The sequence below is a fragment of the Moschus berezovskii genome, chromosome Y (genome assembly GCF_049115385.1).
Source record: "Moschus berezovskii isolate FMDL1 chromosome Y, NW_MosBer_1.0, whole genome shotgun sequence".
NCBI lineage: Eukaryota > Metazoa > Chordata > Mammalia > Artiodactyla > Moschidae > Moschus > Moschus berezovskii.
This window is the reverse complement of record NC_142489.1, coordinates 77,061,255-77,074,536: the sequence shown is the minus strand read 5'-3', so window position 1 is coordinate 77,074,536 and position 13,282 is coordinate 77,061,255. Positions and strand designations below refer to the sequence as shown.

The following is a 13,282-nucleotide window of genomic DNA, read 5'->3' as shown; positions in this document are numbered from 1 at the left end:
CAGTCCATGGGATTGCAACGAGTCAAGACCCGAGCGAGGGACTATCATGTGACTTACTGAATCCTCTGGGTAAGGTGCCTGGCCCATGATTTGGTATGCACTATGCTATTATTAACTGATCATGCACCCCCTTTCACTGGGCTACAGAAGGTCGCTGAGGACAAGAATTCTTTAACAACTTTCTCTTCACAGAATGGCGAACCCTTTCCGTGAGTCATGCTTTACTTAAATTCATGAAGATGTTCTGTATGGGTAACGTCTGTTTAATGACCAATGCCAAAATTCATGGGGAGAGGTAAAAATCAATTCCCTTCATTCATGCAGTAGTGTTTAAAGAACACGTAACAAGTCAACCCCAAATCTCTCCTGACAGGAGAAAAATTTCCTGACGTGCATTCCCACAACTTTTTTGCCCTCTGTGGTCCTGATTAATATTCTCAATTCAACCAGTGATCTTCTTGCTCCTTGGGCATTTCTCTAAGTGTGTGGGTATTCTTGTTTCCAAATGTGTGTCACTGTTAACTATACCTGCAATAAAGCATTTCTTGCTGTGCACAAAGACCATGGGACTCACTTAAAAAGTCACAGTTGAAGATGGTGGAAGTATTTCTTCCAGGAATGAAAGGGTCAGATTCACAGGCAATCTAACGAAGATACAGAAACTTAAAAAACAGGAAAAAACAAAAACAAAAACGAGTGAATACAAGCAACACGAGGCATATATGTTGAACAGGGATATGCAAATACTGAGACAGCAATGGCAACAGAGCTGTGCATATCGGCACATGCATGGGTACAACATCAAAGAGACAAAGGCATAAGCAGACCCACAGGAAGAAACATCACCTCACATTCAGAGAGTGCCAGTTCATGAGGAAACACAACGGAGATGCCCAGTCTTCATTCTAAACAAAGGAAAACATGAACACATCCAGAGACCAGGAAATAAATGCAGCTCGGGGTGATTGAGCCAGATGCTCATGAATTCATCAGTAATCCTAAGAGTTTCACATGCGTTGATATTCAGTGGAAGAAAACCTTACACAACACGGCCAAGTGTGCAGTCAACTCTAACAGCACATAGACTTTAGGGCCCAACTGAAAGCCCTAAAGAGCCTGGGACACAAGTCATGGCAAGTTTCCAGAGAATGACAATCATGTCAACCACCCATGATTAAGTTTTACTAACCGATCCATGAACCAGCTTTGCACTCTTCACTCCGGGACAGGTTAGAGCTGAAGTTACCCCTGGTACTGATGAAGCACTGGCAGAAAATATTAGGCACTGGGGGAACCTGTCCCAAACGTTTCTGGTCTTTTAAGTTCTTTACAAAACCTTAGTAAAATGTGCATAAACATCGTCGAGTCCCTAGAATGAGTCCAGTCTAAGGTCCCACAACCCATGCACTGATATGCCATCTCACACCGACTGCAGGGTTATTAGCGTTTGGTTTGTGTTCTGTTTTGTGTTTAACTAGCACTGAGAAAGACAGGTACCAGCCTGTGGGAGCCCACGGGGTCTTTGAAGTTTACAGATTAAGTAAGAAGACACATTTCCACAGTGCTTCCTGCGCTGGTTGTTTGGACAGCACCCAGAGAAGGCCAAGCCTTGACGTCTAGAGCCTTAGATGCTCCTCTGTAGAAGGGGCAAACCTAGGGTACAGATATTCAAATGCAAAAGCTGGCACTGAGGAGGAGATCTGATTCAGGGCACCTTGAAGGGCACATCCATAAACCCATGAACTTTGATGTTCAACCCTGACCCTTTGCCCTGGAAAAAGATGTTGCTTTAGGGAGAAAAGTTATGGAGTGATAACTCCATGTGGGACAGAAATATCACCCTCAGGCATACCCATGTTGGAGCCATTGTATCCAGGATGAGAGGAGAACACGGTGGGACAAATGTTGAACTTCCCCTACACCATTTGTGCCAGTCTGTCCTTTGCCCCGTCCAGAGGTGGACGGGTTTCCAGGAAGCAGTCATCCACTTGGCAAGGACCACCCTAAGTTCACCCTCACCATTGGCCCTTGGCCCACGGATAGTGGTGAAAAAGGCCCAAAAGAAGGACAGGTCCCTCGTGGTTGAAAACAGTCTGTGCCGAGCCATTTAGTAAGGATGAGACACTGTCACCAGAGGGTTCGTGAGACAAATGTTGATATTTCTGCACCTTAGCTTGATAGAGGGCCTTGGGCAAAGAGCTTACACCGATCTGGAAAATGGGATATTAACAACTGAGCCATGGAATATAGAGTGCACGGCTGGGTAGGCTGGCCTTTGTCTGCTTAACATACCCATTCCCCTCTCTTCTGCCCCTGTACGCTTTGTGCTTAATCTGGATTCCTGGGGAAAAAAAAGAAGAAGAAGAGTTCACGTATATTGCTCTTCACAAAAAAAGAAGAGCTCAAACATACATTGCAGGATCTGTTTTTGTTTGCTTCTCTGTTTCCTGGCAGATTTTACCTTTTCACTTGGTCACTTTTGCCAGAAACTAACATCTTCACTGCCTTCCCACCATCTCTCTCTCTCTCCCCCTAGGCCACAGCCCCTCCATATACCTTATACTCCCATTCCCTAAGATGTTGCCTGGAACCCTAGCTCTGGGAAGGTGACTGTCTCAGCAAAAGACCACAAGGAGGCTATCTGGTTCACAGTGAGTTGAATGTTAAGGCTTTTTCCTTGTTCTCTACTCTTAAACTGTCTGATGATATCCAACAGAGAGGATACTTGGGGTGCCACCATCGAACGAAATTAAGTTCCACTATTTCAATCCCTGGTCCTTGTTCACCACATCCTTTCCATGAATGTGCAAAATGACCAGGCCCACAGTTAACAGCCCCTGGTCTTCTTTCTCCTTCATCCCCAACCCCCGCCCCGCAGGACGAACTGCGTCCTCTGACACACACCCAAGTATGTGTATGACTTAACCCCCTCTGCAACTCTCCATGGACTGGTAATTCCCACACAGTAGACTGAGAAGCCTACATGGAGCTGAAGTATTTGTCCTGAGGACCTGGCCAAAAATACAGAGACACATACGGTCAAGGCTGTTTATTTATCTTTCAGAATTATTTCAGGTTGACTGGTGTCTCCCTCTCCATCCGTTTCACCACCAGACCATTCTTCGTTATTTTCCGGTGCACGAGAACTATGCTGGCCATTGATCTTCTTGTGAAGCAGCTTCTTAGGTTTTCTATTTTAGGTAAAGTAGGACGCTCCATCATAAGTTTCTCAAAACTGAGGGGAGGCGGGGGGAATGTTCCTTTCAAAACAGACACAGAGACAGATATATAAACCTATCCTCTCTGAACAATCCTAAAGACAGCTTTACTCTTTCAAGTCGGTTCCCAGGAGAGAGTCTGTGATCTTTCACATTTCCTATAAGCAAATACCAAAAAGCATGTACCCCAATCTTCACTGTAGTACTATTTACAATATCTAGGACATGGAGGCAACCTAGATGTCCATCAGCAGATGAAGGAATAAGGAAATGGTGGTGCATATACACATTGACATGCTACTCAGTTCTAAAGAGGAACACATCAAAGTCAGTTTTACTGAGGTGGAGTGAACATGGAGCCTATTACACAGAGTGAAGTAAGTCAGAAAGAGGAAAACAAATGCTGCATGTTAACACACACCTATAGAGTTTAGGACCACGTGGGAGGTACTGACCATCCTACATACAGGGCAACAGATGAGACACAGACATAGAGAACAGACTTTTAGATTCAGTGGGAGAATGTGAAGGTGGGATGATTGAAGATAATAGCCCCGAAACACACACATTACCAATGTAACACAGATGATCCGTGCGAGTTTGATGCATGAAGCAAGGCACCCAAAGTCAAGCTGTGGGATAACCCAGAGGGATGGGGTAGGGAGGGCGGTTGGCGGGGGGTGGGGGCGGTTCAGGAACTGGGGGACCTTGTGTAAACCCAGCCATAGGTTTACACAAGGTCCCCCAGTATGGCAAAAACTGTCCAATTGTAACTATCCTCCAGTTAAAATAGAGAAAACTCCATAATCCTGCACAATGGCCAGTATTTTCAAAATGATTGTGGCGGGCGAAAAAAGATGCAAAACAAAATTAGCAAACAAGTGTGATGATCAAAATGGAAGCAAATGATGGTCACAAAAAAGACTCACAGACCTTTGTGGAAAGGGGACTTCATAAGGAATAGTAGGTGGGACCCAATTTAAGAGGAACCTGAGGGCAGAGTTGTTGGGCATGGAACGACAGTTCAGAGATGTGCAGCTGAGTCAGATTTAAATCGGAGTGACTTTGGACTGACCAGGCCGCTTCATCTACCTCAAGCCTCCCTAGTTAGAACCTGGTTTTCACACTTTCTGTCTCATGCTGATGCCCTCATGCCCTGGTGTCACTCTGTATTCCATGGAGTCTCAATTTCTCCACAAGTGAAATAAGTGACCAAGGCTCCTGGAAAACACTTATGTCAGTGCCCAGCCCCTGGTAGCCTCACTTCTTGTCCTCCCAGTACCTCTCGTGGTGGAGCCTTCCTCCTCATGTAGTACTGCAAAGGATCTGGCCACAGATCCTTAACGATGATCTGCCAAGCAAACGAGCAAGGTCAGCACAGGGCTGGCCAGACCCCGGGCCCTCCCGTGTGCCGCCAAGAACTCCAACATCAACTGCCAATTCTGGCCCAGTGCCCCAGTGGGACCCCACCTCGGCAATCTTGCCAGATCCTGCGAAGTTATGGTCAAAGAACCAGTTGAAGAAGTTAATGCCGCTGTTGTGGTGCCTGTGGCTGTATGCCTTACGTTCAAATCTCTGGTGCCACTGAATTGGAGTGGAATGAGATGCTCGGTATCCTGCAAGAAAAGGAGTATGGCAGAAAGACCTAAATCACCTTCCAAGTTCAACCTACCCCTTTCTGCCCCAACACCCCAAATCCAGTGAGCTGCCTCTTACCAGTGATGTTAATGAGATACTCCTTAACAATCACTTCATTCTGGAAATACCTGTTCTTCCGAAAAGACAATGTGATCTTGCAGCAAAGAGTGGGATGCCTGATATCCTCCACCTGCCAGGACAAAGAGTGGGGGGGGGGGTGGGGGGGGGTGGCGTGGGAGTGGGGTGGGTATGAAACCCTCTTTATAGAAGAGCCGTGCTTTCCTGTTTTCAGGGATATATCATTTCCCCTGCCCTCCCCATGCACCTCCCTCCCACAATTATCAGTGTCCCCTGCCTCACCTTTAAGTTGGTCATGTACTTAAGTATGTCTTTGTCTTGTTCACTCATCATGACTGACATTCGGGGGTGGTTTATAAACTGCTTTAGGTCAGGGAGCCTGCAGATGCGCTGAAAGAACAAAGCCTGCCTAAAGAGTAGCCTTGCATTGTCTGACTTCAACTTGCTACTAGTTTACTCCTCACATCTCTGTCCACACAGACTGTGTGAAGGTCCAACAAGCCCCAAGGCTACGCCTATCAACACAAAGAGGTTCTGTTCCTAACAGGAAGGTCCCAAGCTCCATCTCAGCCTCCTAAGAGTTAGCTTATTTCTGGAAAACAAGCACTCCTAGCTGCAACTAGCATGAGCACTTACACACTGCAACATCACCCCCAAATTCATTCAGCTTTTTGGAGAAGACCTGCATTCCAGACAAGCCTTGTCTCTGAAGCGTCCCTGGTACTAATGATAATTCTTACTGGGACCTCTGCAAGTAAAGCCCAAGTATCAATTATTCCTGCTAACTAAAACAGAAAGGACATCACCCGTCATATCTGGCCGGCAGTCAATACCCATCAGCCAATAAATGTATTTTGTACCAAAACTGCCAGATCTGTAAACTGCTTTCGCAACAGCCCAGGTAAAACAAATTCCACAAGTACCACACGAAGGATACAACTTTGACCCAGAAGCCACGGATTCCCTGGATGATGGCGCTTCTGCGTTCCAGATGCAGCTTCCGCCTCTGACAGTTCTTGTCTTTCAGCCGAGAGTGGGCCCTTTGGGCTTTCTTATTCACAGGATCCAGCTCCACCTGCAGGGCTGCCAGCGCCTCCAGTGGGGCCTGGTCACTCAGGGCTCCGGGCCTTGGATGTTCCTGGCCCTGCTCCTCCGGCTTTCCCTCCCGCTCCTCTGAGGACACCTGATCCGGCTCCTCGTTTGCCACTTCCACCAGCAGCTGGAACTGCTGCCCGATCCTCGCCACCTCTCCCTCCTCCAGGGCCGCGGCTTTCTCTACCGCTTCCACCCTGAACAGGGCGGCCTCTTCGCCTGATGTGCCACCTGGGACCTGCATCGCCTCTGCTTCCCCCACCAGGAAGACAGGGCCCAGGGCCCCTGCCCCGTAAAGACTCGGGCTCACAACCAAACTCCAGGATCCGGGGGAGCTCCCAAATTCCTCTGGCCCCGTCTCACTCTCCATGTGGCCCTGGCCGTTGCCCCGAGCTGCAAAGTAGATAGATAGGAGAGCACAGCAAGTGGCCCGCACAGCCCGCCCACCCGCTGCAGTCTACTCCACACCGGCAACTGCTTGCTTGCCAACTGACTACCGGCAGGCAAGGGCAAACACGCATGCGCAGAGCTTTCTGACGCTACGCACGCGGGTAATACGTTGGCGGGAGGCGGCAGAACTCTATATCTTGACCACCAGACCTCATCACGAGCCAGTCAAATGGAATTCTAAAGGTGTTTGTCACGGGACACGCCCCTTGGAATTCTGGGCACTCTGGCAGTTGGTGAACCAGCGGCCAAACTCTGCTCACTGCAAAGGACGCCCGTCCACTCAAGCCCTTTGCCTGCGCAGCAGTGCACAAGTGTCTGACGAGAGACTGGAAGAGTCAGGCCAGTTGGGAGGCAAAGGAAAGGAACCTGAACTTGACGCTGCAACCATCCCCAAGGTTGAAATTGCCTCTGGGGCAGCGGACGACTACGTGTGTTCAGGGATCCACGCAGGTGAGACAGGGTTCCTGGATACATGAGGGACATAGTTGCTCACCTTGGATCCAAACTGCAAGCCATGGCAGGGCGTGGGGGTGGATGTGGGGGCATACACTGACCTCACTGTGGCTCAACTGATGCAGAGTCCATCCCTAAACTTGGGCCTTAGGCTAGAGCAGTGTCAGGAACCCCGCCATCCTCTGAGGAGGGAGCACACCACTTCCCTCGGCTCACTGTCTGGGCCGCTCTCTGCCTCCGCCAGCCTACCGGCCCCACCCCCCAGCACTGCCACCTCCGCCCGCGACTTAGAGCAGGGACCAGCGTGCCTAAGGATATGCACCACGTGCACAGATGCACTTTCCTGAGGAGGAGAGCTCCGCACCCAAGTGTTTCAGGGGGACAAAAGTGCCCCTCCCAGGTGTTAGTTACTATCCACCTCCTGGCCATACAGCTAACGTGGACACACTCATGTTGAGCGCACAAAGAGATGCCATGGTCACACGCTGTCTCCTGGGATGCCTGGGCTTTCACACTGAGCACCTACCTTAGACCGGAGAACACGTACACACACAGAAACACACACAAACACAGGTGACACACGCATACACACACCTGGAAGGCACAGGGCCAGAAATGCAAAAAGGGAACACAGATATTTCAGAGGCCGAAGAAGCACTGGTTCATATGAAATGCAGAGATTTCCTAATTTGTTATAGGAAAATCTCCGTTCTGATCTTCAGATGTGAAATATAGAGAAGTACAAATTTCATGAAGGATAATTAATGCCTAGGTTTTGATACAGGTAATACAGAGAATTCCATATTTCATGGCTAGCAGTCACTCTCATATAATAAATAAATACATAGAGAGATATTTTTATATACCGATAGATAGATATAGATATGTATAAATAGAATATGATAATTCATGAAGAAACGGCGGTGCCCAGAATTTCATTTGTGAAATAGAGGTGAATCCAAGTCCATACTGGTTCCCCATATCTTAATTATATACTTCATGTCAGTAAAACTTCACTGAGATTTCATATAGGAAATGTATACAGTTTCACAATTCAAGCAGGAAAATTTATGCTCCACTTTTCAGAGGTGAAATACATAGACTTCCCCATTGATAAAGGAAATCATACAAGTAGATTTTCAAATATGAAATTCACATTTCCTATTTCATGTAGAACAATCTGCACCCACATGTGAAATATAAATAATTACACATTTCATGCAGGAAAATCATCTCTCAGGTTTTCGTATGCATGCAGCAGGGCATCCAAAGCCAGTGCTCTACAATAACCCAGAAAATGTAGGTAGGAAGGGAGGTGGAGGGGCTTGAGGTTGGGTGGAGCCCATGTACAGCCATGGCTCATTAGTATTGATGTATGGCAGAAACCATCATGATTATCTTGGTCGTGAAGATCTTTTTTGGACGGTTCTTCTGTGTATTCTTGCCACCTCTTCTTAATATCTCCTGCTTCCGTTAGATCCATACCACTTCTGTCCTTTATCGGGCTCATCTTTGCATGAAATGTTCCCTTGGCATCTCTATTTTTCTTGAGGAGATCTCTTGTCTTTCCTATTCTGTTGTTTTCCTCTATTTCTTTGCATTGATCGCTGAGGAAGGCTTTCTCATCTCTCCTTGCTATTCTTTGGAACTCTGCATTCAGATGCTTATATCTTTCCTTTTCTCTTTTGCTTTCCTCTTCTCTTCTTTTCACAGCTATTTGTAAGGCCTCCCCAGACCGCCATTTTGCTTTTTTGCACGTCTTTTCCTTGGGGATGGTCTTGGTCCCTGTCTCCTGTACAATGTCACAAACCTCCGTCCATAGTTCATCAGGCACTCTATCAGATCTAGTCCCTTAAATCTATTTCTCACTTCCACTGTATAATCATAAGGGATTTGATTGAGGTCATATCTGAATGGTCTAGTGGTTTTCCCTACTTTCTTCAATTTAAGCCTGAAATTGGCAATAAGAGTTCATGACCTGAGCCACAGTCAGCTCCTGGTCTTGTTTTTGCCAACTGTATAGAGCGTCTCCATCTTTGGCTGCACAGAATATAAACAGTCTGATTTCAGTGTTGACCATCTGGTGATGTCCATGTGTAGAGTCTTCTCTTGTGTTGTTGGAAGAGGGTGTTTGCTATGACCAGTGGGTTCTCCCGGCAATACTCTATTAGCTTTTGCCCTGCTTCCTTCAAAATTTGCCTGTTACTCCCGGTGTTTCTTGACTTGCTACTTTTGCATTCCAGTCCCCTATTATGAAAAGGACATCTTTTTTGGGTGTTAGTTCTGAAAGGTCTTGTAGGTCTTCATAGAACCGTTCAACTTTGGCTTCTTCAGCATTACTGGTTGGGACATAGGCTTGGATTACTGTAATACTGAATGGTTTGCCTTGGAAATGAACAGACATCATTCTGTCGTTTTTGAGATTGCATCCAACTACTGTATTTCGGACTCTTTTGTTGACCATGATGGTTACTCCATTTCTTCTATGTGATTCCTGCCCACAGTAGTAGATACAATGGTCATCTGAGTTAAATTCACCTATCCCAGTCCATTTTAGTTCACTGATTCCTAGAATATCTACGTTCAGTTTTGCCATCTCCTGTTTGACCACTTCCAATTTGCCTTGGTTCATGGACCTAACATTCCAGGTTCCTAAGCAATATTGCTCTTTACAGCATCGCACCTTGCTTCTGTCACCAGTCACATCCATACCTGGGTGTTGGTTTTGCTTTGGCTCCATCCTTTCCTTCTTTCTGGAATTATTTCTCCACTGATCTCCAGAGGCATCCTGGGCACCTACCGACCTGGGGAATTCCTCATCCAGTATCCTATTGTACAAAAACGATCTTCACGACCAAGATAATCATGATGGTGTGATCACTCCCCTAGAGCCAGACATCTGGGAATGTGAAGTCAAGCGGACCTTAGAAAGCATCAGTACGAACAAAACTAGTGGAGGTGATGGAATTCCAGGTGCGCTATTCCAAACCCTGAAAGATGATGCTGTGAAAGTGCTGCACTCAACGTGCCAGCACATTTGAAAAACTCAGCAGTGGCCACAGGACTGGAAAAGGTCAGTTTTCACTCCAATCCCAAAGAAAGCCAATCCCCAAGAATGCTCAAACTACCGCACAACTGCACTCATCTCACACGCTAGAAAAGTCATGCTCAATAATCTCCAATCCAGGCTTCAGCAATACGTGAGCCAGGAACATCCAGATGTTCAAGCTGGTTTTAGAAAAGGCAGAGGAACCACAGGTCAAATTGCCAACAGAGCTGCTGGATCATCGATAAAGCAAGAGCGTTCCAGAAAAAACTAACAAACAAACATCTATTTCTGCTTCATTGACTATGCCAAAGCCTTTGACTGTGTGGATCACAATAAACTGTGGAAAACACTGAAAGGGATGGGAATACCAGACCCCCTGACCTGCTTCTTTAAAAACCTGTATGCAGGTCAGGAAGCAACAGTTAGAACTGGACATGGAACAACAGACTGGGTCCAAGTAGGAAAAGGAGTACGTCAAGGCTGTATATTGTCAGCCTGCTTATGTAACTTATATCCAGAGTACATCATGAGGAACGCTGGGCTGGAAGAAGCACAGGCTGGAATCAAGATTGCCGGCAGAAAAATGAAAAACCTCAGATATGCAGATGACACCACCCTTACGGCAGAAAACGAAGAGAAACTAAAAAGCCTCTTGAAGAAAGCGAAAGAGGAGAGTGAAAAGGTTGGCTTGAAGATCAACATTCAGAAAACTAAGATCATGGCATCTGGTCCCATCACTTTATGGAAAATAGATGGGGAAACAGTGGAAACAGTGTCAGACTTTATTTGTTTCGGATCCAAAATCACTGTGGATGCTGATTGAAGCCATGAAATTAAAAGTTGCTTCCTTCTTGGAAGGAAAGTTATGACCAACCTCGATAGCGTATTAAAAAACTGAGACACTACTTTGTCAACCAACGTCTATCTAGTCAAGGATATGGTTTTTCCAGTGGTCATGTATGCATGTGAGAGTTGGACTGTGACGAAAGTTGATCGCCCAAGCATTGATGCTTTTGAACTGTGGTGTTGGAGAAGACTCTTGAGAGTACCTTGGACTGAAAGTATTTTCACCGAGTCCATTCTAAACGAAATCGGTCCTGGGTGTTCATTGGAAGGATGGATGCTGAAGCTGAAATCCAATACTTTGGCCACCTCATGCGATGAGTTGACTCACTGGGAAAGACTCGGATGCCGGGATGGGATTGGGAGTAGGAGAAGGTGACTGCAGAGAATGAGATGGCTGGACGGCATCACCGACTCAATGGAGGTGGGTTTGAGTGAATTCGGGAGTTGGTGATGGACAAGGAAGCCTGGCATGCTGTGATTCAGGGGGTTGCCAAGAGTTGGACACGACTCAGGGACTGAACTGAACTGAACTGAAATGAGCGGAATGATGGTAATGTTTGAGGCTATGGGATGTTGTTGGGTAATGTATACAGCTTTTGATTGCTAATTTATTTAGCACCTTTTATTTCTAATTCAGGAAATACTTAAAATACTTCAATTGGCAGGCATTATGGCTTAGCTGAACAGTATCTAAGGGCAAAATGATAGGATATTGAATGAAGAATTCCCCAGGTCGGTAGGTGCCCAGTATGCTACTGGAGATCAGTAGAGAAATAACTCTAGAAGGAATGACGGGATGGAGCAAAAGCAAAAACAATACCCAGTTGTGGAAGTGACTGGTGATAGAAGCAATGTCCGGTGCTGTAAAGAGCAATATTGCATAGGAACCTGGAATGTTAGGTCCATGAATAAAGGCAAATTGGAAGTGGTCAAACAGGAGATGACAAGAGTGAACATAGACATTCTAGGAATCAGTGAATTAAAATGGACTGGAATGGGTGAATTTAACTCAGATGACGATTATATCTACTACTGTGGGCAGGAATCCCCTAGAAGAAATGGAGTAGCCATCATGGTCAACAAAAGAGTCTGAAATGCAATACTTTCAATTCCATCTTAAAAACGACAGAATGATTTCTGTTCATTTCCAAGGCAAACCATTCCATATTACAGAAATCCAGGCCTATGCGCCAACCAGTAACACTGAAGAAGCCGAAGTTGAGAGGTTCTATGAAGACCTACAAGAACTTTTAGAACTAACACCCCAAAAAGGTGTGCTTTTCATTATAGGGGCTGGAATGAAAAAGTAGGAAGTCAAGAAACACCTGTAGTAACAGGAAAATTTGGCCTTGGAGCATGGAATGAAGAAGGGCAAAAGCTATTAGAGTTTTGTCAAGGGAACGCACTGGACATAGCAAACACCCTCTTCCAACAACACAAGAGAAGACTCTACACATGGACATCAACAGATGGTCAGCCCCGAAATCAGATTGATTATATTCTTTGCAGCCAAAAATGGAGAAGATGTATACAGTTAGCAAAAACAAGATCAGGTTGCTGACTGTGGCTCAGATCATGAACTCCTTATTGCTAAATTCAGACTTAAATTGAAAAAGTAGGGAAAACCACTAGACCATTCAGATATGACCGAAATCAAATCCCTTATGATTATACAGTGTAAGTAAGAAATAGATTTATGGGTCTAGATCTGATAGATAGAGTGCCTGATGAACTCTGGATGGAGGTTCGTGACATTGTACAGGAGACAGGGACCAAGAACATCCCCATGAAAAAGAAATGCAAAAAAGCAAAATGACTGTCTGAGGAGGCCTTACAAATAGCTGTGAAATGAAGAGAAGTGAAAAGCAAAGGAGAAAAGGAAAGATATAAGCATCTGAATGCAGAGTTCCAGAGAATGGCAAGGAGAGGTGAGAAAGCCTTCCTCAGCGATCAATGCAAAGAAATAGAGGAAAACAACAGGATAGGGAAAACAACAGGATAGGAAAAACAAGAGATCTTTTCAAGAAAATTAGAGATATCAAGGGAACATTTCATGCAAAGATGGGCTCGATAAAGGACAGAAATGGTATGGATCTAACGGAAGCAGAACATATTAAGGAGAGGTGGCAAGAACACACAGATGAACTGTACAAAAAATATCTTCACGACCAAGATAGTCACTATAACATGATCACTGACCTAGAGCCCGACATCTTGGAATGTGAAGTCAAGTGGGCCTTAGAAATCATCCCTACGAACAAAGTTAGTGGAGGTGATGAAATTCCAGTTGGGCTATTTAAAATCTTGAAAGATGTTGCTGTGAAAGTGCTGCACTCAATATGCCAGCAAATTTGGAAATCTCAGCAGTGGCCTCAGGACTGGAAAAGGTCAGTCTTCATTCCAGTCCCAAAGAAAGGCAATACCAAAGTATGCTCAAACTACCGCATAATTGCACTCA

The 13,282-nt window shown here is 45.8% G+C and overlaps 1 protein-coding gene across 1 annotated transcript; it reads right to left on the bottom strand.

Moving 5' to 3' along the window:
* Positions 1 to 1,705: 1,705 nt before the first annotated feature.
* LOC148773171 (testis-specific Y-encoded protein 3-like) lies at positions 1,706 to 6,396 on the bottom strand. Its single transcript, XM_088834535.1, has 7 exons — positions 5,872 to 6,396; positions 5,217 to 5,294; positions 4,935 to 5,046; positions 4,689 to 4,834; positions 4,483 to 4,569; positions 2,020 to 2,210; positions 1,706 to 1,787 (listed from the first exon to the last, which is right to left on the bottom strand). The coding sequence occupies exons 1-7, from the start codon at positions 6,394 to 6,396 to the stop codon at positions 1,706 to 1,708; spliced, it is 1,221 nt and encodes a 406-aa protein (XP_088690661.1).
* Between the last annotated feature and the right edge of the window lie 6,886 nt (positions 6,397 to 13,282).